Raw genomic sequence first — 26,932 nt, 5'->3', positions numbered from 1 at the left:
TGGTCTCCCGGTCTGCTCCCCCGCCCCTAGCCCTGGCCGAGTGGTCTCCCGGTTCCACTCCCCCGCCCCTAGCCCTGGCCGAGTAGTCTCCCGGTCCCGCTCCCCCGCCCCTAGCCCTGGCCGAGTGGTCTCCCGGTCTGCTCCCCCGCCCCTAGCCCTGGCCGAGTGGTCTCCCGGTCTGCTCCCCCGCCCCTAGCCCTGGCCGAGTGGTTTCCCGGTCTGCTCACCCGCCCCTAGCCCTGGCCGAGTGGTCTCCTGGTCTGCTCCCCTGCCCCTAGCCCTGGCCGAGTGGTCTCCCTGTCTGCTCCCCCGCCCCTAGCCCTGGCCGAGTGGTCTCCCGGTCCTGCTCCCCCGCCCCTAGCCCTGGCCGAGTGGTCTCCCGGTCCCGCTCCCCCGCCCCTAGACCTGGCCGAGTGGTCTCCCAGTCTGCTCCCCCACCCCTAGCCCTGGCCGAGTGGTCTCCCGGTCTGCTCCCCCGCCCCTAGCCCTGGCCGAGTGGTCTCCCGGTCTGCTCCCCCGCCCCTAGCCCTGGCCGAGTGGTCTCCCGGTCCCGCTCCCCCGCCCCTAGCCCTGGCCGAGTGGTCTCCTGGTCTGCTCCCCCGCCCCTAGCCCTGGCCGAGTGGTCTCCCGGTCTGCTCCCCCGCCCCTAGCCCTGGCCGAGTGGTCTCCCGGTTCCACTCCCCCACCCCTAGCCCTGGCCGAGTAGTCTCCCGGTCCCGCTCCCCCGCCCCTAGCCCTGGCCGAGTGGTCTCCCGGTCTGCTCCCCCGCCCCTAGCCCTGGCCGAGTGGTCTCCCGGTCTGCTCCCCGCCCCTAGCCCTGGCCGAGTGGTCTCCAGGTCTGCTCCCCCGCCCCTAGCCCTGGCCGAGTGGTCTCCCAGTCTGCTCCCCCGCCCCTAGCCCTGGCCGAGTGGTCTCCCAGTCTGCTCCCCCGCCCCTAGCCCTGGCCGAGTAGTCTCCCGGTCCTGCTCCCCCGCCCCTAGCCCTGGCCGAGTGGTCTCCCGGTCTGCTCCCCCGCCCCTAGCCCTGGCCGAGTGGTCTCCCGGTCCCGCTCCCCCGCCCCTAGCCCTGGCCGAGTAGTCTACCGGTCTGCTCCCCCGCCCCTAGCCCTGGCCGAGTGGTCTCCCGGTCCCGCTCCCCCGCTCCTAGCCCTGGCCGAGTAGTCTCCCGGTCTGCTCCCCCGCCCCTAGCCCTGGCCGAGTGGTCTCCTGGTCTGCTCCCCCGCCCCTAGCCCTGGCCGAGTGGTCTCCCGGTCTGCTCCCCCGCCCCTAGCCCTGGCCGAGTAGTCTCCTGGTCTGCTCCCCTGCCCCTAGCCCTGGCCGAGTGGTCTCCCGGTCTGCTCCCCCGCCCCTAGCCCTGGCCGAGTGGTCTCCTGGTCTGCTCCCCCGCCCCTAGCCCTGGCCGAGTGGTCTCCCGGTCTGCTCCCCCGCCCCTAGCCCTGGCCGAGTAGTCTCCTGGTCTGCTCCCCCGTCCCTAGCCCTGGCCGAGTGGTATCCTGGTCTGCTCCCCCGCCCCTAGCCCTGGCCGAGTGGTCTCCCGGTCCTGCTCCCCCGCCCCAGCCCTGGCCGAGTGGTCTCCTCCCTCCCGGTCCCTGCACCTAACTACACATGAAAGGCTTCCCCCCACCCTCACCTCTCCCCCCCCCCCCCCCCCTTCCCCTCTCTCTCTTCCTCCTGCTGCTGTCTGGGCATCTGCTGCACTTACCTGCGCCGATTTCCTTAACTCTCCGCAAGGTTTCTCTGCAGAGGCCACATACGCCGGCCTAAGCACAACTGGAGTAACTCTCAGCTGGCCAAACTTGCCTAACTGGCCAGAATTGGTGCGGGTGGCAGGTTACTCACCCTTTGGCTGAAAAAAAAGTTACCTAAAAAAATCGTAACTAACTGAGTTACGCTGGTGCAAATTGATTGGGGAAACTGTGTTTTTTTAAAAACTTAGGCCAAAAAAAGCAGCCTGCTCCAAAAGAACGGTGCAAATCACTGGGGAAAATTCAGCCCATTGAATGGTTGCAGCACAGAAGGAGGCCATTCGGCCCGTCGTGCCCGTGCCGGCTCTCTGCAAGAGCACCTCAGCTCGCCCCACTCCCCCACCCTTTCCCTGTAGCCCTGCTATTTATTTTTCCTTCAGGTACTTCTCCAATTCCCTTTTGAAGGCCACGATTGAATCTGCCTCCGCCACCCTTTCAGGCCGTGCATTCCAGATCCTAACCACTCGCCGTGTAAAAAAGTTATTCCTCGTGTCGCCTTTGGTTCTTCTGCCAATCGCCATTTTGTGGTAGTGTTGTTTCTCACTGTCTCCAGCACATTGCTCCTCACCAGCCCTGTGTGATTCCAGCTGTTCGAGATGTCTCACGGTGGAGTGAAAACATGAGAAAGCCTATGGTGGAAATGTACGGGACTGAATATTTCGCTAAGACCTGGGCTGCCTGGGTAGATGGCATCAGCGAATTTGAAAAAGGAGCAGCCGGTAAGATGGGTGAGGGAAATGAAGATGATGCAGGTCGATTTGACAAGGGGTGGGTGGGGGATCTCAAGGATCCATTTGAGTCAGCGTCAGCTGTAGCTCAGTAGGTAGCACTCTTGCCTCTGAGTCAGAAGGTTGTGGGTTCAAGTTCCACTCCAGGGACTTGAGCACAAACATTTAGGCTGACACTCCCAGTGCAGTACTGAGGGAGCACTACACTGTCGGAGGTGCCGTCTTTCAGATGAGATGTTAAACCGAGTCTGCTCTCTCGGGTGGACATAAAAGATTCCATTGGCATTATAAGAAATAGGAGCAGGAGTAGGCCATTTAGCCCCTCGAGCCTGCTCCGCCATTTAATAAGATCATGGCTGATCTGATCATGGACTAAGCTCCACTTCCCGCCCGCTTCCCATAACCCCTTATCCCCGTTTAAGAAACTGTCTATTTCTGTCTTAAATTTATTTAATGTCCCAGCTTCCACAGCTCTCGAACTCCACAGATTCACAACCTTCTGAAAGAAGAAATTTCTCCTCATCTCAGTTCTAAGAGGAGCAGGGGAGTTAACCCCGGTGTCTTGGCCAATATTTATCCCTCAATCAACATCACAAAAAACAGATTACAAAAGCAAAATACTGCGGATGCTGGAATCTGAAATAAAATCAAAAAATACTGGAAATCTCAGCGGGCCAGGCAGCATCTGTGGAGAGAAACAGTTAATGTTTTAGGTCTGTGACCCTTTGTCAGAACTGGCAAATGTTCGAAATGAACAAATTCTTAAGGAGCACTGAAAGGGGGGGAGGGGAGGAAAGAACAAAAGGGAAGGTCTGTGATAGGGTGGAAGACAGGAGAGATTTGAGAGACAAAATGGATGATGGTCGAGAATTCTCAGTCCTAAATGGCCGACCCCTTATTCTGAGCCTGTGACCCATGGTTCTGGAATCCCTAGCCAGAGGAAGGGACATTAAAGTCACCGATAGAGTACAACAGAGGTATATCAGGATGATATCAGACATGGGAAACTATAGTTATGTGGAGAGGCTTGATATGAGGAGAGACTTCAGCTTGTGAACTTGCTGTCCAATTTGCGCATTAATATCGGCGTGCGTCATTAACATGCCATTATTTTTTGTGCAAGATCCGGCCCAATAAATATTTCCCTTTCCGATCCCGATTGACCTGATGCACAGGTCCAACATTTTCAGTTTTTATATAGAGATTGTACTCATCAATTATTCAAAGCTATGTCTGTGTGGGCGAAGGACTAAGTTTGTAAAATAAAAAGGATGGGGAGCTAAGATTGACAATTTAAATATGGTAGAAACTTTCTAAGCATAAAAAGCATCACTGCATTTTTTAAATTCTGACACGTCATCTGACACATACCCACTTTGTTCATGTGTGTTGCAGGAAATATTTGTCAAGATCTTGTTCCACTAATCAAATGCCCGACGCTCATCATTCATGGAGAGAAAGACCCAATGGTGCCGAGGTATCACCCAGACTACTTGCACAAGCACATCAGGGGCTCCAGGTGGGGAGATGATCAGCGTCCTGTTGATTTCATTGGATAGGGATGTGCTTCTCAGTGAGAAATTCCCAGAGTGGTGTCATTGCAGGAGGGAAATTGTCTTCTGCATGTAGTTTGTGCATGACAAATGCAGGATCTAGTCTGGGGAAGTCCAGGAATGTTTGACTTTATGGACTAGAAATCTGAGTCGTTTACCTCCTCTCCCCCCCCCCCCCCCACCGGACTTCTCACCCGGGCACGGCGCCACTAATGACTCCCGCTAAATTCCACGTCATCACCGTGCGCAGCGTCCTGTTTTCGTCCTGGAACAATAATTGGGGAGCACCCTTGAAGCTGCATTGGGAGATGCCACCGACAGTGTCAGGGGACGTGAACCAGGCGGCAGGCCGCTCGTGGGGCGCTACTTAAAGAGGAGGTGGCGGCCATGTTAATAAAAACGTTGCCGGGCTGTTGGCATGGCAACCCCACTCCCCAGTGGTCCAGGTGAGACCCTTCCATTACTGCAGAGTTTGCCGCTTGGGCCCTCCCCTTTAATGAGTAGTGCGTCATCCCGCTCCCGACACGCCCGCCCCACTACCGCCCCAGAGAGGAAGTAGAGCGTGTTATTTTATGCTTCACTTCTTTTCGGGGGCGGTAACTCGAATTTATCGAGTTGGTTGGGACTTCCGCGCCTGCCGCAGAATGTTACCGCCCACAAACAGGGCACAACGCAATTTCTACCCGTATCTTTGTTACACCCAGAACCATTGACAGGAAAATCTCTTTCTTCTGTAACAAGAATGCACATGTACGTCAAAACTCAACGGGGATCACTTTGACCTCCGGTGGAAATGAAAATGAGGTGGGTTGTATAACGGGTGGGCTGTCATCGGGTGAAGATCACCCCCAGTGCCACCATGTGCAGACAGGCACGAGTTTTGACTGCCACTCCGCTCTGAGCCCAACTTGTGCCACGTCAAGTGGGAAGGGCAAAACAGAGACTGCAACAGCTCTCACTTGTAATAGTTAGTGTTGGCATTAATCACATACAGCAAGATGGAGAGTAAAGTTCCCTCTCTTCCCCAAATGTTCATTCGCCCCAATATCATAAACCGATGAATTGAACATGGCCGTTACAGATTAAACAGTTTACATGCCCTGAACACATAGGGGTTAGTATTACTGAAGGAACTCACAAACTTGTTCTGTGTGACAAATAAGTCTGGTGAACTGCAGGCACCAGTTGCTACATGAGGTCATGATGTAGTGGCGATAACGGAGACCTGGCTCCAACAAGGCAAGGAGCAGGAACTGAACTTTCCTGGCGACAATGTATTCTGGAGAGATAGGAAGGGAAAAAGTAAGTGGGGTGGGAGTAATAATGATCAAAGATGCTGTTGCACCCCGAGAAAAGGATGATGTGCTAGAGGGTTCAAAGTATTTGATCAGAGTTAAGGAGCAGAGTAGAAGCTGTAACACTGCTGGGTATACACTATAGATCACAAAATAGTGGGAAGGAAGTTTCTGAAAAATGTAAAGACAATCGAGTAATGATAGAAACATAGAAAATAGGTGCAGGAGCAGGCCATTCGGCCCTTCGAGCCTGCACCACCATTCAATATGATCATGGCTGATCATGCAACTTCAGTACCCCGCTCCTGCCTTCTCTCCATACCCCCTGATCCATTTAACCGTAAGGGCCACATCTAACTCCCTTTTGAATATATCCAACGAACTGGCCCCAACAACTTTCTGTGTTCCACAGGTTCACAATTCTCTGGGTGAAAAAGTTTCTCCTCATCTCGGTCCTATATGGCTTACCCTTTATCCTTAGACTATGACCCCTGGTTCTGGACTTCCCCAACATCGGGAACATTCTTCCTGCATCTAACCTGTCCCGTCCCGTCAGAATTTTATATGCTTCAATGAGATCCCCTCTCTTTCTTCTAAATTCCAGTGAATATAAGCCTAGTTGATCCACTCTTTCTTCATATGTCAGCCCTGCCATCCCAGGAATCAGTCTGGTGAACCTTCGCTGCACTCTCTCAATAGCAAGAATGTCCTTCCTCAGATTAGGAGACCAAAACTGCACACAATACTCAAGGTGTGGTCTCACCAAGGCTCTGTACGACTGCAGCAAGACCTCCCTGCTTCAAATCCTCTCGCTATGAAGGCCAACATGCCATTTGCTTTCTTAACTGCCTGCTGTACCTGCATGCCTACTTTCAGTGACTAATGTACCATGACTCCCAGGTCTCGTTGCACCTCCCCTTTTACTAATCTGTCACCATTCAGATAATAATCTGCCTTTCTGTTTTTGCCACCAAAGTGGATAACCTCACACTTATCCACATTATAATGCATCTGCCATGCATTTGCCCACTCACCTAACCTGTCCAAGTCACCCTACAGCCTCTTAGCATCCTCCTCACAGCTCACACTGCCACCCAGCTTAGTGTCATCTGCAAACTTGGAGATATTACATTCAATTCCTTTGTCTAAATCATTAATATATATTGTAAGTAGCTAGGGTCCCAGCACTGAACCTTGCAGTACCCCACTAGTCACTGCCTGCCATTCTGAAAAGGACCCGTTTATTCCCACTCTTTGCTTCCTGTCTGCCAACCAGTTCTCTATCCACATCAATACATTACCCCCAATCCCATGTACCTTAATTTTGCACACTAATCTCTTGTGTGGGATATGGGGGAACTTCAATTATCCTAATATAGACTGAGAACAAAAAAGCTTTGTAAGGGGCAAGGAGGGAGAGGAATTTCTGAAGAGTGTACAGCAGAACTTTCTTGATCATTATGCTTCCAATCCAACGAGGAAGGAAGCAGTGCTGGATCCAGTTCTGGCAAATGAAGCATGTTTCAGACGGAGAGCATCTGGGAAATAGTGATCAGAATCTCATTAGGTTTAGAGTAGTTATAGGGAGGGACAAGAAACAATCAAAGGTGAAGATACTCAACAGGAAGGTGGATAATTTCAGTGAGTTGAAAGGGACCTGGCCCAGGTGGATTGGAAACAAAGATCAGCAGGTAAAATAATAAATGAGCCTTTCAAGGGAAAGATAGTTTGTGTACAGAGTAAACACATTCCCATGACGGGGGAGAGGCAGTGCTTCCAAAACTAGAGTTCCTCTGGATGGCTAAAGAAATTGAGATTAAAATGAACCAGAAAAATGAAGCTTATGATAAAGGAAGGGTGATTAGAGACAAAGAGGAGATCTTCTTGTGGAAGCAGAGGGCATGGCTGAGGTACTAAATAAGTACTTTGCATCTGTCTTCACAAAATATAAGGATGCTGCCAATGTCACATTAAAGGAGGAGGGGATAGAGAAATTGTATAGGATAAAAATAGATAAAGAGGGTGTACTTAAAACATTGACAGCACTCAATGTAGAAAAGTCACCCGGTCCAGATTAGATGCATCCTAGGTTGGTGAGGGAAGTAAGGGTGGAAATGGCAGAAGCTCTGGCCACAATCTTTCAATCCTCCTTGGATATGGGAGTGGTGCCAGAAGGACCAGAGGATGGCCAAATGTTACACCCCTGTTTAAAAAAGAGGAGAGGGATAAACCCAGTAACTGCAGGCCAGTCAATCCAGTAACTGCAGGCCAGTCAATCTAATGCGCGTGCTGGGGACATTTCTAGAGACCATAATCCGGGACAAAATTCATTGTCACTTGGAAAATCATGGGTTAATAAATGACAGCCAACAAGGATTTGTTAAAGGCAATTTGTGGCTGAAAAACTTGATTGAGTTCTTTGATGCAGTAATGGAGAGGGTTGATGAAGGTAGAGCGGTTAATGTTGCGTATATGGACTCTCAAAAGGCATTTGATAGACTTATTAGCAAAATTGAAGCCCATGGGATTAAAGGAGCAGTGGCAGTATGGAGACAAAACTGATTAAGAGACAGAAAGTAGTGGTGACTGTTTGTTTTTCATACTGGAGGGAGGTGTACAGTGGTAACCTCACAGGGGTTGGTCTTAGGGCCACTGCTTTTTTCATTATTTATTAATGGCCTGGAATTCTACCATTTGAAAGTTTGCAGATGGCATGAGTCTTGGAAATGTATTAATCAGTAAGGAGGATAGTAGCAGCTTTCAGGAGGACATAGACAGACTGGTGAAATGGGCAGGTTCGCGGCAGATTAAAGTTAATTCAAAGATGTGTGAAGTGATGAATTTTGAGAGGAAGAATAAAGAGAAGCAATATAAACTAAACGGTACCATGTTAACGGGGGTACAGGAACCTGTGGGTTCATATAGGCAGGAGGTGTCAGAACAAGTTGATGAAGCTGTTTAAAACAAGCCCTTGGCTTTATAAATAGAGGCATTGGGCTGGATTTCTGGTCTTCTGCCGCCCCCGTTAGCTTCCCGGAGAGGTGGCAATGGCGGCGGTAAGCACTTCCGGACGGCCAGCTTCCTGCGCCCCGCCGGAACATTGGGTGCCGGTTTCGAGGGGGCGGGGAGCTTTACCGGCAAGAAGTGGCGAGCCGGTGTGCAACGCCCCTGGTTGTGACAGCGGCTTGATATTTGGATCGCGCCCGACCCGTAGTGCGGCATAGAGTGCCCCCTACTGGGAACGCCTGTGAAAACGGCCGTTCTGAGCTGGAGCAGTGGCAGTGAGGTAAATAATGTCATCGAGAGGCAAGCGTGATTGATTTTTTTTTTTTGCGGTTTATGTTGTGGCGGAGTGAGTTATTTATTGGGAATGTTTTGGTGGGGTTTTCTTTCAGGTTCCCCCCCCCCCCCGCCCGAAGCCTCTCAGAGCGCTCCGAGGCCGGCTGTTTAGCTCAGGATTTTCAGTTGCTCAGCCGGCCTATTGCCCTAAGAGAGGTGTGGAACGCCTCCCTTCACGCTCCGCCCCACACTCAGTGCCCAGCTGATGAGTTTCGCAGCTGCAGACGCAATCCAGACACAAAATTTACCCTTCCGCTCGGGACACCGCCCCAACTGAGGCGCGACCGAATTTCCACCCCGTTGAGTACAAAGACAAGTTATGCTAAACCTTTATACACTGGTTAGGCCCCAGCTCGGGTACTGTGGCCAATTCTGGGCACCGCACTTTAGGAAGGATGTCAAGGCCTTACAGAGGGTGCAGAGGAGGTTTACCAGAATGGTACCAGGGATGCGGGGCTTCAGTTATGTAAAGAGACGGAAGAAGCTGGGATTGTTCTCCTTCGAGCAGAGAAGGTTAAGGGGAGATTTAATAGAGCACTCAAAATGATGATACAGTAAATAAGGGCAAACTGTTCAACTGTTCCCAGTGGCAGATAGGTCAGTACCCAGAGCACACAGATCGAAGATATTTGGCAATTGGACCGGGAGGGGGGTGATGAGGAGAATTTTTTTACGCAGCGAGTTGTCATGATCTGGAATGCAATGTGTGAAAGGGTGGAGGAACCAGAATCAGTAGTAACTTGCAAAGGGGAATTGGCTAAATACTTTGAAAGGAAGAATTTGTAGAGCGGGGGAGTGAGACTGATTGGATAGCTCTTTCGAAGAGCCGGCACAGGCACGATGGACCAAATGGCCTCCTTCTGTGCTGTGTGTGTTGTGTATGCAATAACTCAATAGACTGAATACTGTAAACTCCGAACAGGTACAAGCCTGGCTCTACTTTATTAGGGCCCAAATTGATCACATTACAAGATGGCTGGCCTTTTATACCTGGGCCGCACACATGTGCGGCACAGCCCAATGACCTCCGACAGTAGCGCCACCTGGTGGCTACTAAATCCAAACATACATATATGACTGTGTGAGTCTATGATTTTGTGTATGACTATCAACAAGAGCAGGCATTGACGACGAGATCCAACACCGCCTCCAGTGCGCCAGTGCAGCCTTCGGCCGCCTGAGGAAAAGAGTGTTTGAAGACCAGGTCCTTAAAACTGTCACCAAGCTCATGGTCTACAGGGACATAGTAATACCCGCCCTCCTGTATGGCTCAGAGACGTGGACCATGTACAGTAGACACCTCAAGTCGCTGGAGAAATTCCACCAGCGACGTCTCTGCAAGATCCTGCAAATCCCCTGGGAGGACAGACGCACAAACATTAGCGTCCTCATCCAGGCCAACATCCGCAGCATTGAAGCACTGACCACACTTGATTAACTCCGCTGGGCAGGCCACATAGTTCGCATGCCAGACACGAGACTCCCAAAGCAAGCGCACTACTCGGAACTCCTTCATGGCAAATGAGCCAAAGGTGGGCAGAGGAAACGTTACAAGGACACCCTCAAAGCTTCCCTGATAAAGTGCGACATCCCCACTGACACCTGGGCCATAGACCATAGACTGCCCTAAGTGGAGGAAGTGCATTCGGGAGGGCGCTGAGCTCCTTGAGTAGCGTCGCCGAGAGCATGCAGAAATCAAGCGCAGACAGCGGAAGGAGTGTGTAACAAACCAGGCTTCCCACCCACCCTTTCCCTCAACGACTATCTGTCCCACATGTGACAGAGACTGTGGTTCTCGTATTGGACTGTACAGTCACCTAAGAACTCATGCTAAGAGTGAAAGCAAGTCTTCCTCGATTCCGAGGGACTGCCTATGATGATGATGATGATGATGGTATTATTTACAGCATAATCACTGTACAAGTCACATTTGCCTGATATTTCTTATCCCCTCTAAATGTAGAAAAGGACTTGTGCACCAGTGGCGGTTATAATGTGTAACTTTACCAATTTGCATACCCACTGTAGAGTTTCACTTACCCGGAGCACATCAGAAATTTGGTTCGATGAATGTGTTAAATTACTACTCTACTCTGAACTTTACAGAACCTCCTCTAAAACTTGTCTCCTAACTGAGATTCGTTTTTTCATTTCTCTGTCTACAGACTGCACCTGATGGCAGAAGGCAAACACAACTTGCATTTGCGGTTTGCTAAAGAATTTAACTGTCTTGTGGAAGAATTCTTAATATCATCAGACTGAGAGTTTGCTGGGGGCAAGAGCTCGGGCGGTCATTTCATCTGAAGACAATTGTGTTTCTGTGACAGGTACGTGGGGCCCGAACTTGGTGGAAGCCAAGTTCTGCCCAAAGGACCGCCGAGATACTTTGGGCGGGAGTTTCGAGAAAAAGTCCTTGAAAGCCCGCCCAGCGGTAAAAAACCGACTTACGCCGTGAATCTGGGCGGCAGCAGGCAGGAGGGTCACCAAGTTCGGGCCCATTTGTCGATGAAAGCAACTTTCTGGCACCGATACTGAGAGTTGCACAGCGTACAGAATGCACTTGAACCAAAATGCATTTATCATCTGAGCAATTGTACAGGTCAACTATTTAAATAAATACACATTAAAAAATAATTCTGTCACTGCAAAATTCAACTGAGTCGTCTAAGTTCCTCAAATATTAGTTTCATTAGTAGAAATGATGGAAGTTGAATCTGTTATTGATGGCAGCTGACCTACATTGGCTCCCGGTCTGGCAAGGATTGATTTTAAAATTCTCATCCTCTTTTTCAAACCCCTCCATGGCCTTGTCCCCCTCACTATCTCTGTAACCTCCTCCAGCCTTACAACCCTCTGAAATCAGCCATAATCTTATTGAATGGCAGAGCAGGCTTGAAGGGCCGAATGGCCTATTCCTGCTCCTATTTCTTATCTTCTGAGATGTCTGCGCTCCTCCAATTTTGGCATGTTGTGCTCCTCGATTTTCTTTGCTCCACCATTGGTGGCCGTGCCTTCAGCTGTTTGGGCCCCAAGCTCTGAAATTTCCTCCCTAAACCTCTCTACCTCTTTTTCTTCCTTTAAGATGCTCATTAAAACCCACCACTTTGACAAAGCATTTGGTCACCAGTCCTAATATCTCTCTATGTGGCTCGGTGTCCAATTTTGTTTGGTAGTCGCTCCTGAGAAGCGCCTTGGGATGTTTTACTATGTTAAAGGCGCTAAATAAATACAAGTTGTTGTTGTTTCTTGTGGTTGAGTGGCCTTCTGTTAGGCCCGCCAAAGTCTGCTTTAAATAAAACTAGAAGAGCTGAAATAACTAAGGTATATCGGCTAAGTTAAAAGGTTTATTGAAGGTTCTCCCTCCTACTGTAATGCTCTCCTTTTAGACCAGGCGCTCTGCTTATTAAGTAGCTTTTATTTTGCCGCACACTTCAATTTTTCTCTGTGTGTAACTGTTGACTGCCTAATAAAGTTTGCACTTGATTTTAAACAACCCTGCTGTATTTTGTGTTTTTTTCTTTGTCTCCCGTTGTAATGCATTTGCTTTGTGGGTTCTTGCTTAAGAACTAGTTGGTTTATTAACAAAGGCTTAACAATCACACTACACATTACCAGTTCATCCACTAGGCTCACAACTGCATACCTCATCATGGATGACCTAGACCCAACTGACTGGGGTTTTATTGAGTCTTGTGAACATCACATGACTGGCTAAGCCACTCACAATGCAACAGCTCTACAACTATTTTGTTGTAAACATTAATCAAGTGCCCCCTGATTAAAGGGGTGGGGGGTGGGGGGAGCACACTCCAAAAATTTTCAACTGCCCCCTTGTTTTTTTTGTTTTTTGTTTTTTTTGAGGGCACCAAAACACAAATTATACAAGTGCCCCCTGGCTAAAAGGTGGGGGGTGGGTGGCACTCAAACCGACAAACCTAAACAAATGAAACTTTAGACATGGTTCAAATTAAATTTGGTTGCGGGGGGTGGGGGTGATGATGCTCTCCAGTCCCTCTGGCCGGCGCCCACCTCTCGCGGAAGGCCACGAGCGTACCGGTGGGCAACAGCTCTACAAACCTGTGAGCATCCTCACAGGTGCATACATTACACCCACCTCCTCATAAGTACACTGCAGGTGAGGTGGTAACCAGATGAACTGCTCCTTGGCCAGTGTCTTTTCTTCTTGATTTGATTTTGAAATGATGGGGATGTGGTCATATTTCAGGGATGTGTCCACCATCCATTCAGAAACACCAATGTCAGGAATTTGTCAAATTGAATTCAGATATTTTCAGCCAACTAAAATTGCTCTCAATTTTAAATAATTTTATATAATTAAAAAAACATGTATATCTATATCTAATTATATTAAAAGTATAGTGTGTAGTGTGCATTTCCTAAAGTTTAGTGTCACGATTTTTGAATCACACTTTGTTGATCGGCTGAAAAATTAAGTATTAGCTATGGCTCAGTGGATAACACACTTGCCTCTGAGTCAGAATAGTAAATGGCTTCAAATCCCACTCCAGGAACTTCAGTGCATAAATCTAGGCTGACACTAGAGTGTAGTGCTGCACTGTCAGAGGTGCTGTCTTTTGGATGAGATGTTAAACCGAGGTCCTGTCTGGTGGATGTAAAAGATCCCATGGCATTATTTTGAAGAAGAGCAGGGGAATTATCTCCGGAATCCAGGCCAATATTTATCCCTCAATCAACACAACAAAAGCAGATTATCTGGTCATTATCACCATTACTGTTTGTGGGAGCTTGCTGTGCACAAGTTGGCTGCCACGTTTCCCACATTACAACAGTGACTACACTTCAAAAGTACTTCATTGGCTGTAAAGTGCTTTGAAATGTCCGGTGGTCGGGAAAGGTGCTATATAAATGCAAGTCTTTCTTTCAAATCGGAACCGAAGAGATGAGGAACATATCAATCAAAAGCAAGGCAAGTGACTAGTAAACAGCCAATGAGAAATTACTAAGGAAGAATTTGCATTTATGTCGCACCTTATCTCGTCAGGATGTCTCAAAGTGCTTAATGACCAATGGATTATGTTTAATGTGTGGACACTGTGGTTACACTATAGTCAATTTGTACACACCAAGCGTCTACAGACATGAATAAAGTAACAGATAATCGGTTTGTGGTGCTGGTTACAGGCAGAAGATTAGCCAGGATACTCTCTTACATTTTTTTTAACCTGTTGTGTTCAGTTTGTCTAATGGTTATAGCCTGAGTTATGGTCTAATAGAACGTTATTCCTCTGCTCCCAAAGACAAAGGAAGACATTTCAATGGAAGTTCGGTCGTGCCTCTGTTGCGGGTGGTAAATTTTGCGGCGGGAAATGGTTTACGTCTCCAGCCGCAAAATTCACCAGCTGGGCCCCCCGAGTGTGGAGCGCAGAGCGCTAAGGGAGGCGTTCCACACCTCTGTCAGGGCGCGAGGCCGGCTGAGCAAGTGAAAATCCCGAGCTAAACAGCCGGCCTCGGAGTGCCCTAAGATAGGCTTCCGTGTAAAAAAAAAAAACCTGGAAAAAAAACCCCCACCAAAAAACATTCCCAACACTTTCCTGATGCCACGTCCACATGAATCACAAAAATCAAAAACAATCGCACCTACCTTAGGTAGACATCCCTTCCCTGGAACCACAAGCTTTCACAGGAGACCCCACTAGGGCTGCGACCGAGTGGGTGACCTCCACATTTCGAGCCGGTGTCGCAGCCGGGGGCATTGCAGCCCAGCTCGCCTCTTCCAGGTGGTAATGCGCCGCACCCCCACCAAAACCAGCACCGAATGTCCCGGCGGGGCACCGGAAGCTGGCCTCCCGCCCAGAAATGCTTCCCGCCATCACTACCGCCTCTCCAGGGCGCTAACAGATACACCAACAAACCAAAAATCCAGCCCAAGATGATCACATGGCGATACGCAATACATTCCAGCAAGCCAGCATGCAGCGCGAACGAGTCTCGGTTTGACCCCCGGGTATTCCTGCATTTACCGAGATATTGGGCGCACACCGCTTCATAGGGGATATGAGGTTTGCTTATGGGAATGGGAAGGAGGACTGATTCCAAGGAAAGTATGTATGTAAACACCCTAAAATACCAAATAGCCCATACCAATACCTCCTATATAGGCAAGACACAATGAGAGTTCTCTGGAGAAATAGACACAAATATCACCTTTAAGAAGCCCTCAGTATGAAATATGTATGTTGGCTCCCTGGGGTCAGGGTCAAGGTTGTCACTGAGCGGCTGCAGGAAATTCTGAGGTGCCGGAGTGGGGGGGGGGGGTGGTGAACAGGCAGAGGTCGTGGTCCATATCGGTACCAATGACATAGGCAGAAAGAGGGATGAGGTCCTGCAGATTTTAGAGAACTGGAGATTAATAAGCAGGACCTCAAAGCTAGTAATTTCCGAACTACTCCCAGTGCCACATGCTAGTGAGTACAGAAATAGGAGGATAGAGCAGATGAATGTGTGGCTGGAGAGATGGTGCAAGAGGGAGGGCTTTCGATTCCTGAGGCATTGGGACCGGTTGTGGGGCAGGAGGGACCTGTACAAGCCGGACAGGTTGCACCTCAACAGCGCCGGGACCAATCTCCTCGCAGGGAGGTTTGCTGGTGCTGTTGGGGAGGGTTTCAACTAGCTTGGCAGGGGGATGGGAAGCTGAGTGTAGATTCAGAAGGGAGACAAACAAAGCTGGAAATGGAAGGCCGTGAATTAGTAAGTGAATTTGGAAGGCAGAGAGAAAAACTAGAAAATAGATAAGGGGTTTGGCAGTGCTTAATGGTAAATGGACTAGATTTTCGTCATTTTTTCGATCATTTACCACCAGTGGTAAATCCATCGCAGAATACCACTGATTTCATAATTTAGCACCGAAATACCTCCGGTGTTAAATTCATCGGTGATTTACCACCGGTGGTAAAAAAATACCAGCGATTTTTTTGTTGTTGTTTTTATGACATTAAGTGTGCAACACCGAAATACCACCATTTTTACCACTGACCTAAATTACCGTCAAGAAAAGGGCAACCTTATCTGGTCTTATCCAGTGCTACGGACACCATTTTAAAAACTGAACTGCGTTCCATTCCGCATGAGAGAAGGCAGAGTTTTACACAGACAGATTTTAATGTTATTTGAGGCTTTTAGTGGACTATTTGAGTAAATTGAAGGACATTTAAGGATATTTAAGAAATTTGGAGGACATTTTGAGAACATTTAAAGGAATGGGGCCTAAAATATCTCTGCCAATATTGCTGACTACTTATCTGATGCAGAATAGAGTTGGAAGGTAGTTTATTCAAGAGAACGACCCTACAGTGCCCCACGTCCCCCATCCCCCAAGGGACACTGCTGGGCTGGGTGGCCAAATGGACCGACTCAGCAAGGGGAGCAACGCACCCAGCGGGTGGGCTTCGTAAGCACCTGGTGGTGTGGGAGTGGCAGGAGAGCACGCCACCCCAGCCTCAGCACACTGGAGGAGGTGGGGAGAGTAGGAACGGCTGGCCCAAGGTAAGGCCATGTGGGGGAGAGGAGGAGTGGGCGGGCACAGATGACGCATGCGTAAAAATATCACCTAATTTACTTTGTGTTGCACATTGAAAAATATGAAATAGTTAGCCCTACCACCAGTTTTAATTGCTGAAAATAGCGTCTTTTGAGAGAGTGGTATTTCGGTGGTAAAAAAAAAACTTTTTAAATAGCACCGAAATACCACCGGAAAACTGATGGTAGGGCGAAATGAAACTCCAGCCCAAGGAGTCGAGTGGTTAAGGCAGATGAGCTGAGGGCACAGATAGACATGGAAGTATGATACGAGAACTATTACTGAGACATGGCTGAAAGAAGGACAGAATTGGTAGCTTAACATTCCTGGTTACAGGGTTTTCAGGTGCGATAGAGTGGGATAAAAAAGGAGGGAGGGTTGCAATATTGGTTAAAGAAACAATTACAGCTGTGAGGAGGGATAATATGTTAGAAGAATCATCAGATGAGGCTATTTGGGATGAAATGAAGAACAAAAAAGGGGCGATAACACTACTGGGAGTGTACTATAGACTCCCAATCCAAAGGAGATAAAAGAGCAAATATGTAGACACATTTCTGAGAAGTGCAAACAATAGGACAGTAATAGTAGGGGATTTCAACTACTCCAATATTAACTGGGATAGAATCAGTGTGAAAGATAGTGATGTTGGGGAGGGCATCAAACAGGAAATTAGGAGTGCATGCAATAAAGGTGCAGCAGTTATAATGGGTGACTTTAATATGCACATAGATTGGGCTAGCCAAACTGGAAGCAATACGGTGGAGGAGGATTTCCTGGAATGCATAAGGGATGGTTTTCTAGACCAATATGTCGAGGAACCAACTAGGGGGGAGGCCATCTTAGACTGGGTGTTGTGTAATGAGAGAGGATTAATTAGCAATCTCATTGTGCGAGGCCCCTTGGGGAAGAGTGACCATAATATGGTGGAATTCTGCATTAGGATGGAGAATGAAACAGTTAATTCAGAGACCATGGTCCAGAACTTAAAGAAGGGTAACTTTGAAGGTATGAGGCATGAATTGGCTAAGATAGATTGGCTAATGATACTTAAGGGGTTGACTGTGGATGGGCAATGGCAGACATTTAGAGAACGCATGGATGAATTACAACAATTGTACATTCCTGTCTGGCGTAAAAATAAAAAAGGGAAGGTGGCTCAACCGTGGCTATCTAGGGAAATCAGGGATAGTATTAAAGCCAAGGAAGTGGCATACAAATTGGCCAGAAATAGCAGCGAACCTGGGGACTGGGAGAAATTTAGAACTCAGCAGAGGAGGACAAAGGGTTTGATTAGGGTAGGGAAAATGGAGTACGAGAAGAAGCTTGCAGGGAACATTAAGGCGGATTGCAAAAGTTTCTATAGGTATGTAAAGAGAAAGAGGTTAGTAAAGACAAACGTAGGTCCCCTGCAGTCAGAATCAGGGGAAGTCATAACGGGGAACAAAGAAATGGCAGACCAATTGAACAAGTACTTTGGTTCAGTATTCACTAAGGAGGACACAAACAACCTTCCGGATATAAAAGTGGTCAGAGGGTCTATTAAGGAGGAGGAACTGAGGGAAATCTTTATTAGTCGGGAAATTGTGTTGGGGAAATTGATGGGATTGAAGGCCGATAAATCCCCAGGGCCTGATGGACTGCATCCCAGAGTACTTAAGGAGGTGGCCTTGGAAATAGCGGATGCATTGACAGTCATTTTCCAACATTCCATTGACTCTGGATCAGTTCCTATGGAGTGGAGGGTAGCCAATGTAACCCCACTTTTTAAAAAAGGAGGGAGAGAGAAAGCAGGGAATTATAGACCGGTCAGCCTGACCTCAGTAGTGGGTAAAATGATGGAATCAATTATTAAGGATGTCATAGCAGCGCATTTGGAAAATGGTGACATGATAGGTCCAAGTCAGCATGGATTTGTAAAAGGGAGATCATGCTTGACAAATCTTCTGGAATTTTTTGAGGATGTTTCCAATAAAGTGGACAAAGGAGTACCAGTTGATGTGGTATATTTGGACTTTCAGAAGGCTTTCGACAAGGTCCCACACAGGAGATTAATGTGCAAAGTTAAAGCACATGGGATTGGGGGTAGTGTGCTGACGTGGATTGAGAACTGGTTGTCAGACAGGAAGCAAAGAGTAGGAGTAAATGGGTACTTTTCGGAATGGCAGGCAGTGACTAGTGGGGTACCGCAGGGTTCTGTGCTGGGGCCCCAGCTGTTTACATTGTACATTAATGATTTAGACGAGGGGATTAAATGTAGTATCTCCAAATTTGCGGATGACACTAAGTTGGGTGGCAGTGTGAGCTGCGAGGAGGATGCTATGAGGCTACAGAGTGACTTGGATAGGTTAAGTGAGTGGGCAAATGCGTGGCAGATGAAGTATAATGTGGATAAATGTGAGGTTATCCACTTTGGTGGTAAAAACAGAGAGACAGACTATTATCTGAATGGTGACAGATTAGGAAAAGGGAAGGTGCAACGAGACCTGGGTGTCATGGTACATCAGTCATTGAAGGTTGGCATGCAGGTACAGCAGGCGGTTAAGAAAGCAAATGGCATGTTGGCCTTCATAGCGAGGGGATTTGAGTACAGGGGCAGGGAGGTGTTGCTACAGTTGTACAGGGCCTTGGTGAGGCCACACCTGGAGTATTGTGTACAGTTTTGGTCTCCTAACTTGAGGAAGGACATACTTGCTGTTGAGGGAGTGCAGCGAAGATTCACCAGACTGATTCCCGGGATGGTGGGACTGACCTATCAAGAAAGACTGAATCAACTGGGCTTGTATTCACTGGAGTTCAGAAGAGTGAGAGGGGACCTCATAGAAACGTTTAAAATTCTGACGGGTTTGGACAGGTTGGATGCAGGAAGAATGTTCCCAATGTTGGGGAAGTCCAGAACCAGGGGTCACAGTCTAAGGATAAGGGGTAAGCCATTTAGGACCGAGATAAGGAGGAACTTCTTCACCCAGAGAGTGGTGAACCTGTGGAATTCTCTACCACAGGAAGTAGTTGAGGCCAATTCACTAAATATATTCAAAAGGGATTTAGATGAAGTCCTTACTACTCGGGGGATCAAGGGGTATGGCGTGAAAGCAGGAAGTGGGTACTGAAGTTTCATGTTCAGCCATGAACTCGTTGAATGGCGGTGCAGGCTAGAAGGGCTGAATGGCCTGCTCCTGCACCTATTTTCTATGTTTCTATGTTTCTATGAAAGGTATAGAGGGTACAGAATTCTTAAAATGCATTTGAGAACTTTTTAACCAGTATGTAGCAAGCTCAACAAGAGAGGGGATGGTTGTAGACTTAGTTTTAGGGAATGAAGCTGGGCAGGGGTATCAGTGGGAGAGCATTTTGGTAGTAGTGATCATAATTCAGTTAGATTTAGCGAAGTTATGGAACAGGACAAAGATAGACCAGGAATAAACATTTTTGGGAGGCATTCAGGGAGGAGATAGTGAGGGTTCAGAGCAAATTTGCTGCCACAAAGAAAAAGGGAGGGACTCCCAAATCTAGAGCCCCCTGGATATCTAGGGGCATACATGGTAGGACAAGGCAAAAAAGGGAAGTTTATGTCAGATATTGAGAGCTAATACTGCAGAAAGCCTAGGAGTAGAGAAAGTGCAGCAGTGAAATTTAAATGGAAATTAGGAAATCGAAGAGAGGGCATGAAAAGATATTGACAAGTAAAATCAGGAGAATACACAATAAATGGTAGGATACTTAGAAGTGTAGAGGAACAAAGGGACCTTGGAGTGCTTGTCCACAGATCTCTGAAGGTAACTGTCATGTATTCAACTATCATTGTAACCCATGTATAAGCTGACCTAAGTTGTACACCTTATGAATATTGACCACAAGGGGGTGAACTTGTGGGAGACACTCCTAACCTGGACTTTTGAGGTACAAAAGGAGAAGCTCCACCCACCTTCATCACTTGAGGTCTTGGAAATAAAGGTAACTGGTCACAGAGTGACCCTCTCTCAAGTATGGGCCTCGTGTGCATTTATATTGTATAGTAAGGACATATCATTGCCGACGAGAAACTGGGATTTAAACCACCAGCGAGCATGGCCACTAGCAGCACAGAAGAGAGGTACTGTGTTGGTGATGTTTGGGCCGACTTTATTGAGAGACTACAGCAAAGTCTTGTTACTAAGGAGATGCTGCAAGACTTTTTTATTGAGGGTATCGGGCACGCTGGGGTTTTTAGGAAACTGATTGAAACCAAAGACTTGACCTTGGAAGCGGCGGCTCTGATAGCCCAGACATTTAGCTCAGGGGAGGAAGAGACCAGAATGATGTATGACACAAATCTTGGCTCAAATCCGGCAAACGACCAGGGAGTCAACATTGTTAACGCGGCACACAGTTCTCTAGGCAGACAAGGGCAATCGGACATGCCCCAGCATGTAGTCAAACCCAAAGGGGGAATTCAACAGAGACCATGGCTAGCTGAACGGCGATTCATACCATCACAATGGACAATGCGGCCAGTAATGGGGCCATCAACACCTATTAATGGTGCACTTAAGGACAGTTACAGAGACAGTCAGAGACGATCGACTGGTAATGGACCTTTTGTTTCCAACAACGGGGCCTCCAGCTCATGCTGGAGGTGTGGAGGCAAATAGCCAGCTAGAGCTTGCAGGTATCAGCAATATACCTGCAGAAACTGCAACGTCAGCGGTCACTTGGCGCGTATATGCAGGAAGCCTGCAGCCAGGTTGATGTATGAGGAGGACAGGTCCGATGTAAGCCCTACGAGGCCAAATGAATACTGGGGGAAATCGCTGGAAGCTGAAGTTCAGCGAGTTCATGTGGAGCACATATACAGTTCATACACCAGGACGCCACCGATAATGATGAAAGTGCTCCTCAATGGCAGCCCAGTATCAATGGAGCTAGACACAGGGGCCAGCCAGTCCCTGATCAGTATTAAACAGTTTGAAAGGTTGTGGTTGTCCAAGGCCAGGAGGCCAAAATTATTACTGATTGACGCACAGCTACGGACATATAAAAGGAGATCATTCCGGTGCTAGGCAGCGGCACGGTAGTCGTGACCCACAAAGATTCGGAGAACAGGTTGCCACTCTGGATTGCCCTGGGGGACGGTCCCGCACTACTGGGGAAGAGTTGTCTTGCTGTCATGGACTGGAAATAGGGCGATGTCAATGCAATTTCTTCTATGGAGCGAGTATCATGCTCACAGGTCCTGGACAAATTTGACTCCTTATTTCAACCCGGCATCGGCACTTTCATAGGGGTTAAAGTAGTGATTTACATAAACCCGGACGCCAGGCCAGTACACCACAAGGCCAGAGCGGTGCCGTACGTGATGTGGGTAAAGATAGAATGCGAATTGGACCGCCTGCTGAGGGAAGGCATCATCTCGCCAGGCGAGCCCGATCGTGCCGGTGCTCAAGACGGATGGGTTGGTCAGGATATGTGGCGATTACAAGGCCACCATCAATTGGGTGTCACTCCAAGACCAGTACCCGCTACCGAGAGCGGAGGACCTCTTTGCGACGCTATCCGGTGGCAACCTTTTTTCAAAATTGGACCTAACCTCAGCTTACATGACCCAGGAGCTGGTGAAGAAGCTGACCACCATCATGACACACAAGGGGTTGTTTGAGTACAACAGATGTCCGTTCGGGATTCATTCGGCCGCTGCGATCTTTCAGCGAAATATGGAAAGGCTCCTCAAGTCGATTCCAAGGACAGTGGTTTTTCAAGACAACATCCCCATCACGGGTCGCGATACTGAAGAACACCTCCACAACCTGGAGGAGGTGCTACGCAGACTGGACCGGGTAGGGCTGCGACTGAAAAAGGCGAAGTGCATCTTCTTAGCTCCAGAGGTAGAATTCCTGGGGAGGAGGGTAGCAGCAGACGGGATCAGACCTACTGCGTCCAAAACGAAAGCGATCCAGAGAGCACCTAGACCCCGTAACACGACGGAGCTGCGATCGTTCCTGGGGCTCCTGAACTATTTTGGTAACTTTTTCCTTAATTGAACACGCTGTTAGAGCCACTACACATGCTCCTACGCAAAGGTCTGGGGGGATAGCCAGGAAAGGGCTTTTGATAGAGCACGCAATTTGTTATGCTCCAACAAACTGTTAACGTTATATGACCAGTGTAAGAAATTTGTTTTAACGTGCGATGCGTCGTCCTATGGGGTCGGGTGTGTGTTGCAGCATGTGAATGCCAATGGTCAGTTACAGCCGGTAGCTTATGCCCCCAGAAGTCTGTCCCAGGCAGAAAGGGTCTACGGGATGGTAGAAAAGGAAGCGCTAGCATGTGTATATGCAGTAAAAAAAAATGCACCAGTACCTGTTTGGCAGGAAATTTGAGCTGGGGACAGATCACAAATCCCTAACGTCCCTTTTGGCTGACAAGGCCAGGAATGTGAATGCATCGGCCCGCATACAGAGTTGGGCACTCACTTTAGCCGCCTATGACTACACAATTCGGCACAGACCGAGCACTGAAAACTGCGCTGATGCACTCAGCAGGCTCCCACTAGCCACCACTGAGGGGGCAACTGAGCATGATGCTGAGATGGTCATGGCTGTTGAAGCTTTCGAAAGCGAAGGCTCACCTGTGACAGCCCGTCAGATTAAAGTCTGAGCAAATAAAGAACCATTACTGTCTTTAGTTAAGAAATGTGTCCTGAATGGGGACTGGGCAGCCACGTACGGGGCATGCCCTGAGGAATTTAAACTGTTTCATAGGCGCAAGGATGAACCCTCGATTCAGGCCGACTGCCTATTGTGGGGAAACCGAGTAGTCATGCCCCAGCTGGGCAGAGAGGTGTTTATTAGAGAACTTCACAATGAGCACCTGGGCATTGTCATGATGAAGGCGATTGCCAGGTCACATGTTTGGTGGCCAGGGATAGATGCAGACCTGGAATTTTGTGTTCGCAGGTGCAACACATGTACTCAGCTGGGCAACACACACAGGGAAGCCCCCGGTCCTGGCCCACCAAGCCATGGTCACGCATCCATGTGGACTACGCAGGTCCTTTCATGGGAAAAATGCTTTTGGTTGTAGTAGACGCCTGCTCCAAATGGATTGAGTATGCCATTTTAAATTCAAGCACATCCTCTGCCATGGTAGAAAGTCTACGGGCAATGTTTTGCGCCCATGGTCTAGCTGATGTCTTGGTCAGCGACAATGGCCTGTGCTTCAAAGCACTGAATTCCAGGACTTCATGGCAGGCAATGGAATCAACCATGTCAGAATGGCACCATTCAAGCCGGCCTCAAACAGCCAGGCGGAACGAGCAGTGCAGATAATCAAACAGGGGATGCTTAGAATCCAAGGGGGTTCCCTACAAAGCCGCTTATCACGTCTCCTATTAGCCAATAGATCCCAACCACACTTGCTCACAGGGGTTCCACCCGCAGAGCTGCTAATGAAAAGGACGCTCAAAACCAGGTTATCACTTATACATCCCACTATGAAAGAAATTGTTGAGCAGGCATCAGTCACAATGTGACACCATGACAGGAATGCGAGGGCGCGATGTATTGGTGTCAATGACCCTGTTTTTGTCCTTAATTACACTGCAGGGCCCAAATGGCTTGCAGGCACTGTGGTTGTCAAAGAGGGGAATAGGGTTTTGGTAGGTAAACTTACCAATGGACAAATCTGCCACAAACACATGGATCAAACTAAAAGGTTCAGCAACCCCATAGAAGCAGAGCAAAAACACGACGTAGAGTTTACTCCACCACAGGTGACCGAACACCGGAACCAAGGGGAGGAGAGCCCGGTCACTGTGGGCAGTCCAGACAGGCCTGAGGCACCACAAACAGCAGACACTCAGACCAGCGCCCAACAACCGGAGCCCCAACTCAGGCGCTGTACAAGGGAGCGTAAACCACCAGAGACTTAACCTGTGATCCCAATAAGACTTTGGGGGGCGGGGGAGGTGATGTCATGTATTCAACCAGCATTGTAACCCATGTATAAGCTGACCTAAGTTGTACACCTTATGAACATTGACCACAAGGGGGTGAATTTGTGGGAGATACTCCTAACCTGGACTTTTGAGGTATATCCACCCACCTTCATCAGTTGAGGTCTTGGTAATAAAGGTAACTGGTCACAGAGTGACCTTCTCTCAAGTATGGGCCTCGTGTGCATTTATATTGTATAGTAAGGACATATCTGTAGGACAGGTAGATAATGTGGTTAAGAAGGCATACAGGATATTTTCTTTTATTAGCTGACGCATAGAATACAAGAGCAGGGAGGTTATGCTCGAACTATATAAAACACTAGTTAGGCCACAGCTAGAGTACAGCACACAGTTCTGGTCACCATATTACAGCAAAGGTGTGATTGCACCAGTGAGGGTACAGAGGAGATTTACAAAGATGTTGCTAGGACTGGAGAATTTTAGCTATGAGGAAAGATTGGATAGGCGGAGGTTGTTTTCTTTGGAATAGAGGAGGCTGAGGGGGTGACATGATTGAGGTGTATAAAATTATGAGGGGCCTGGATAGGGTGGATAAGATCTATTTCCCTTGGCAGAGAGGTCAACAACCAGGGGACATAGATTTAAAGTAATTGGTAGGAGGTTTAGAGGGGACTTCAGGGGGAATTTATTCACCCAGACGGTGGTGGGGGTCTGGAACTCGCTGCCTGAAAGGGTGGTAGAGGCAGAAACCCTCACCACATTTAAAAAGTACTCGGATATGCACTTGAAGTGCCGTAACCTGCAGTGCTACGGACCGAGAGCTGGAAAGTGGGATTAGGCTGGGTGGTTCTTTCATCCGGCTGACACAATGGGCTGAATCGTGTAATATAGGAAACGCGGCAGCTAATTTTCGCTCAGCAAGCTCCCACAAACAGCAATGTGATAATGAGCAGATAATCTGTTTTGGTTATGTTGATTGAGGGATAAATATTGGCCAGGACACCGGGGATAACTCCCACCGAGCCACAAGTTGATACATAGGGAGGAAGAGAACACAAGATTATGAATTAGAAGTTTCGGAGAAACAAGGTGTGAAGCTTAAAAGAACAATGAGGAGATAGAAGGAGATAGCGAGAGAGACAGACATATAGAGAGAGGCATTTATAAAACTGAAGATTCAATGGAGAGTGATCACTCAGTTTGAAATTTTTAACCCTATTGCCAATTACTAGTGTCAGTATATGATGGGATCACAGCAAAGGGCAGAAAACTGTTATACCAAAGTCCATAAGAACATTTTGTTGCAAGCTATCTCTGGAATATTTGTGTGTAAATATTGTAATTATCTATACACCTGAGGTACAAATAAATGTTTGAGAAAACAGTTATCAGTTTGATATTTCATTCACTTCAGATCGTGAAAAATAATAAAACATTAACTTTATTCAACATAAACTTTCAGTAATTGGTAAAAAAAAAACTTTTGTAATCACTTGAACGAGTCAACTATTTACATCATGGTTTCCACAGCGTCACTTGTTATTAAAATGCTGTATTGCACATTAACCAGATTTACAAGTTAAAACCACAATTTGTGAAGCGATCAAGCGAGAGAACAAAAATACAACAGTGCCAGCTTTCGGAGGAGGAACTTTAAGCTTCCTCGTCGCCTTCGTCATCGAATTCGCCCTGCTCATCGGCAATGGCATCCTGATACTGTTGGTACTCGGAGACCAGGTCGTTCATGTTGCTCTCGGCCTCAGTGAACTCCATCTCGTCCATGCCCTCGCCAGTGTACCAATGCAGGAAGGCCTTGCGGCGGAACATGGCGGTGAACTGCTCGGAGATACGCTTGAAGATCTCCTGGATGGCGGTGCTGTTGCCGATGAAGGTGGCGGACATCTTGAGGCCCCGGTGGGGGACGTCACAGACGGCAGTCTTGACGTTGTTGGGGATCCACTCCACGAAGTAGCTGCTGTTCTTGTTCTGGATGCTGAGCATCTGCTCGTCCACCTCCTTCATGGACATGCGGCCGCGGAAGATGGCCGCCACAGTCAGGTAGCGGCCGTGGCGGGGGTCGCAGGCCGCCATCATGTTCTTGGAGTCGAACATCTGTTGGGTCAGCTCGGGCACGGTCAGGGCCCGGAACTGCTGGCTGCCCCGGCTGGTCAGCGGGGCAAAGCCGGGGATGAAGAAGTGCAAGCGGGGAAATGGCACCATGTTGACGGCCAGCTTGCGCAGGTCGGCGTTGAGCTGGCCGGGGAAGCGCAGGCAGGTGGTGACTCCGCTCATGATGGCCGACACCAGGTGGTTGAGGTCGCCGTAGGTGGGGGTGGTGAGCTTCAAGGTGCGGAAGCAGATGTCGTACAAGGCCTCGTTGTCGATGCAGAAGGTCTCGTCGGTGTTTTCCACCAGCTGGTGCACCGAGAGGGTGGCGTTGTAGGGTTCCACCACCGTGTCCGAGACTTTGGGGGAGGGCATGACGCTGAAGGTGTTCATGATGCGATCAGGGTACTCCTCCCGGATCTTGCTGATCAGGAGCGTGCCCATGCCCGAGCCAGTACCCCCGCCCAGCGAATGGGTCAGCTGGAAGCCCTGTAGGCAGTCACAGCTCTCCGCCTCCTTTCTGACTACGTCAAGGACCGAGTCAACCAGTTCAGCTCCTTCCGTGTAGTGACCTTTGGCCCAGTTGTTGCCGGCACCGCTCTGGCCTGTAAAATAATTAAAAGAGCTACATTTATATAGCACCTTTTACGAGCACCGGATGTCTCAAAACACTTTA

The 26,932-nt window shown here is 48.6% G+C and overlaps 2 protein-coding genes across 4 annotated transcripts in view; one reads left to right on the top strand and one right to left on the bottom strand.

Annotated features, from left to right (window-relative positions):
• bphl (biphenyl hydrolase like) overlaps positions 1-12,152 on the top strand; it is a 32,672-nt gene extending 20,520 nt beyond the window's left edge. For 2 of the 3 annotated variants that reach the window (XM_070880385.1, XM_070880386.1), the window contains exons 5-7: positions 2,332-2,463; positions 3,868-3,991; positions 10,825-12,152. In XM_070880385.1, the coding sequence (XP_070736486.1) occupies positions 2,332-2,463; positions 3,868-3,991; positions 10,825-10,921 (353 nt within the window). In that variant the 3' untranslated portion in view covers positions 10,922-12,152. The remainder of the gene's footprint in view (positions 1-2,331; positions 2,464-3,867; positions 3,992-10,824) is intronic. The other variant, XM_070880387.1, reaches the window with a different exon arrangement.
• A 13,476-nt stretch (positions 12,153-25,628) lies between these two features.
• Positions 25,629-26,932, bottom strand: part of LOC139263759 (tubulin beta-1 chain-like) — a 34,944-nt gene continuing 33,640 nt past the window's right edge. Inside the window, exon 4 of the mRNA XM_070879806.1 lies at positions 25,629-26,861. Within this exon, the coding sequence (XP_070735907.1) occupies positions 25,804-26,861 (1,058 nt within the window). The 3' untranslated portion in view covers positions 25,629-25,803. The remainder of the gene's footprint in view (positions 26,862-26,932) is intronic.

Source organism: Pristiophorus japonicus, chromosome 5 (assembly GCF_044704955.1).
Source record: "Pristiophorus japonicus isolate sPriJap1 chromosome 5, sPriJap1.hap1, whole genome shotgun sequence".
Taxonomy (NCBI): domain Eukaryota; kingdom Metazoa; phylum Chordata; class Chondrichthyes; family Pristiophoridae; genus Pristiophorus; species Pristiophorus japonicus.
The sequence above is the reverse complement of the archived record's forward strand: the minus strand, read 5'-3'. Positions and strand labels throughout refer to the sequence as shown.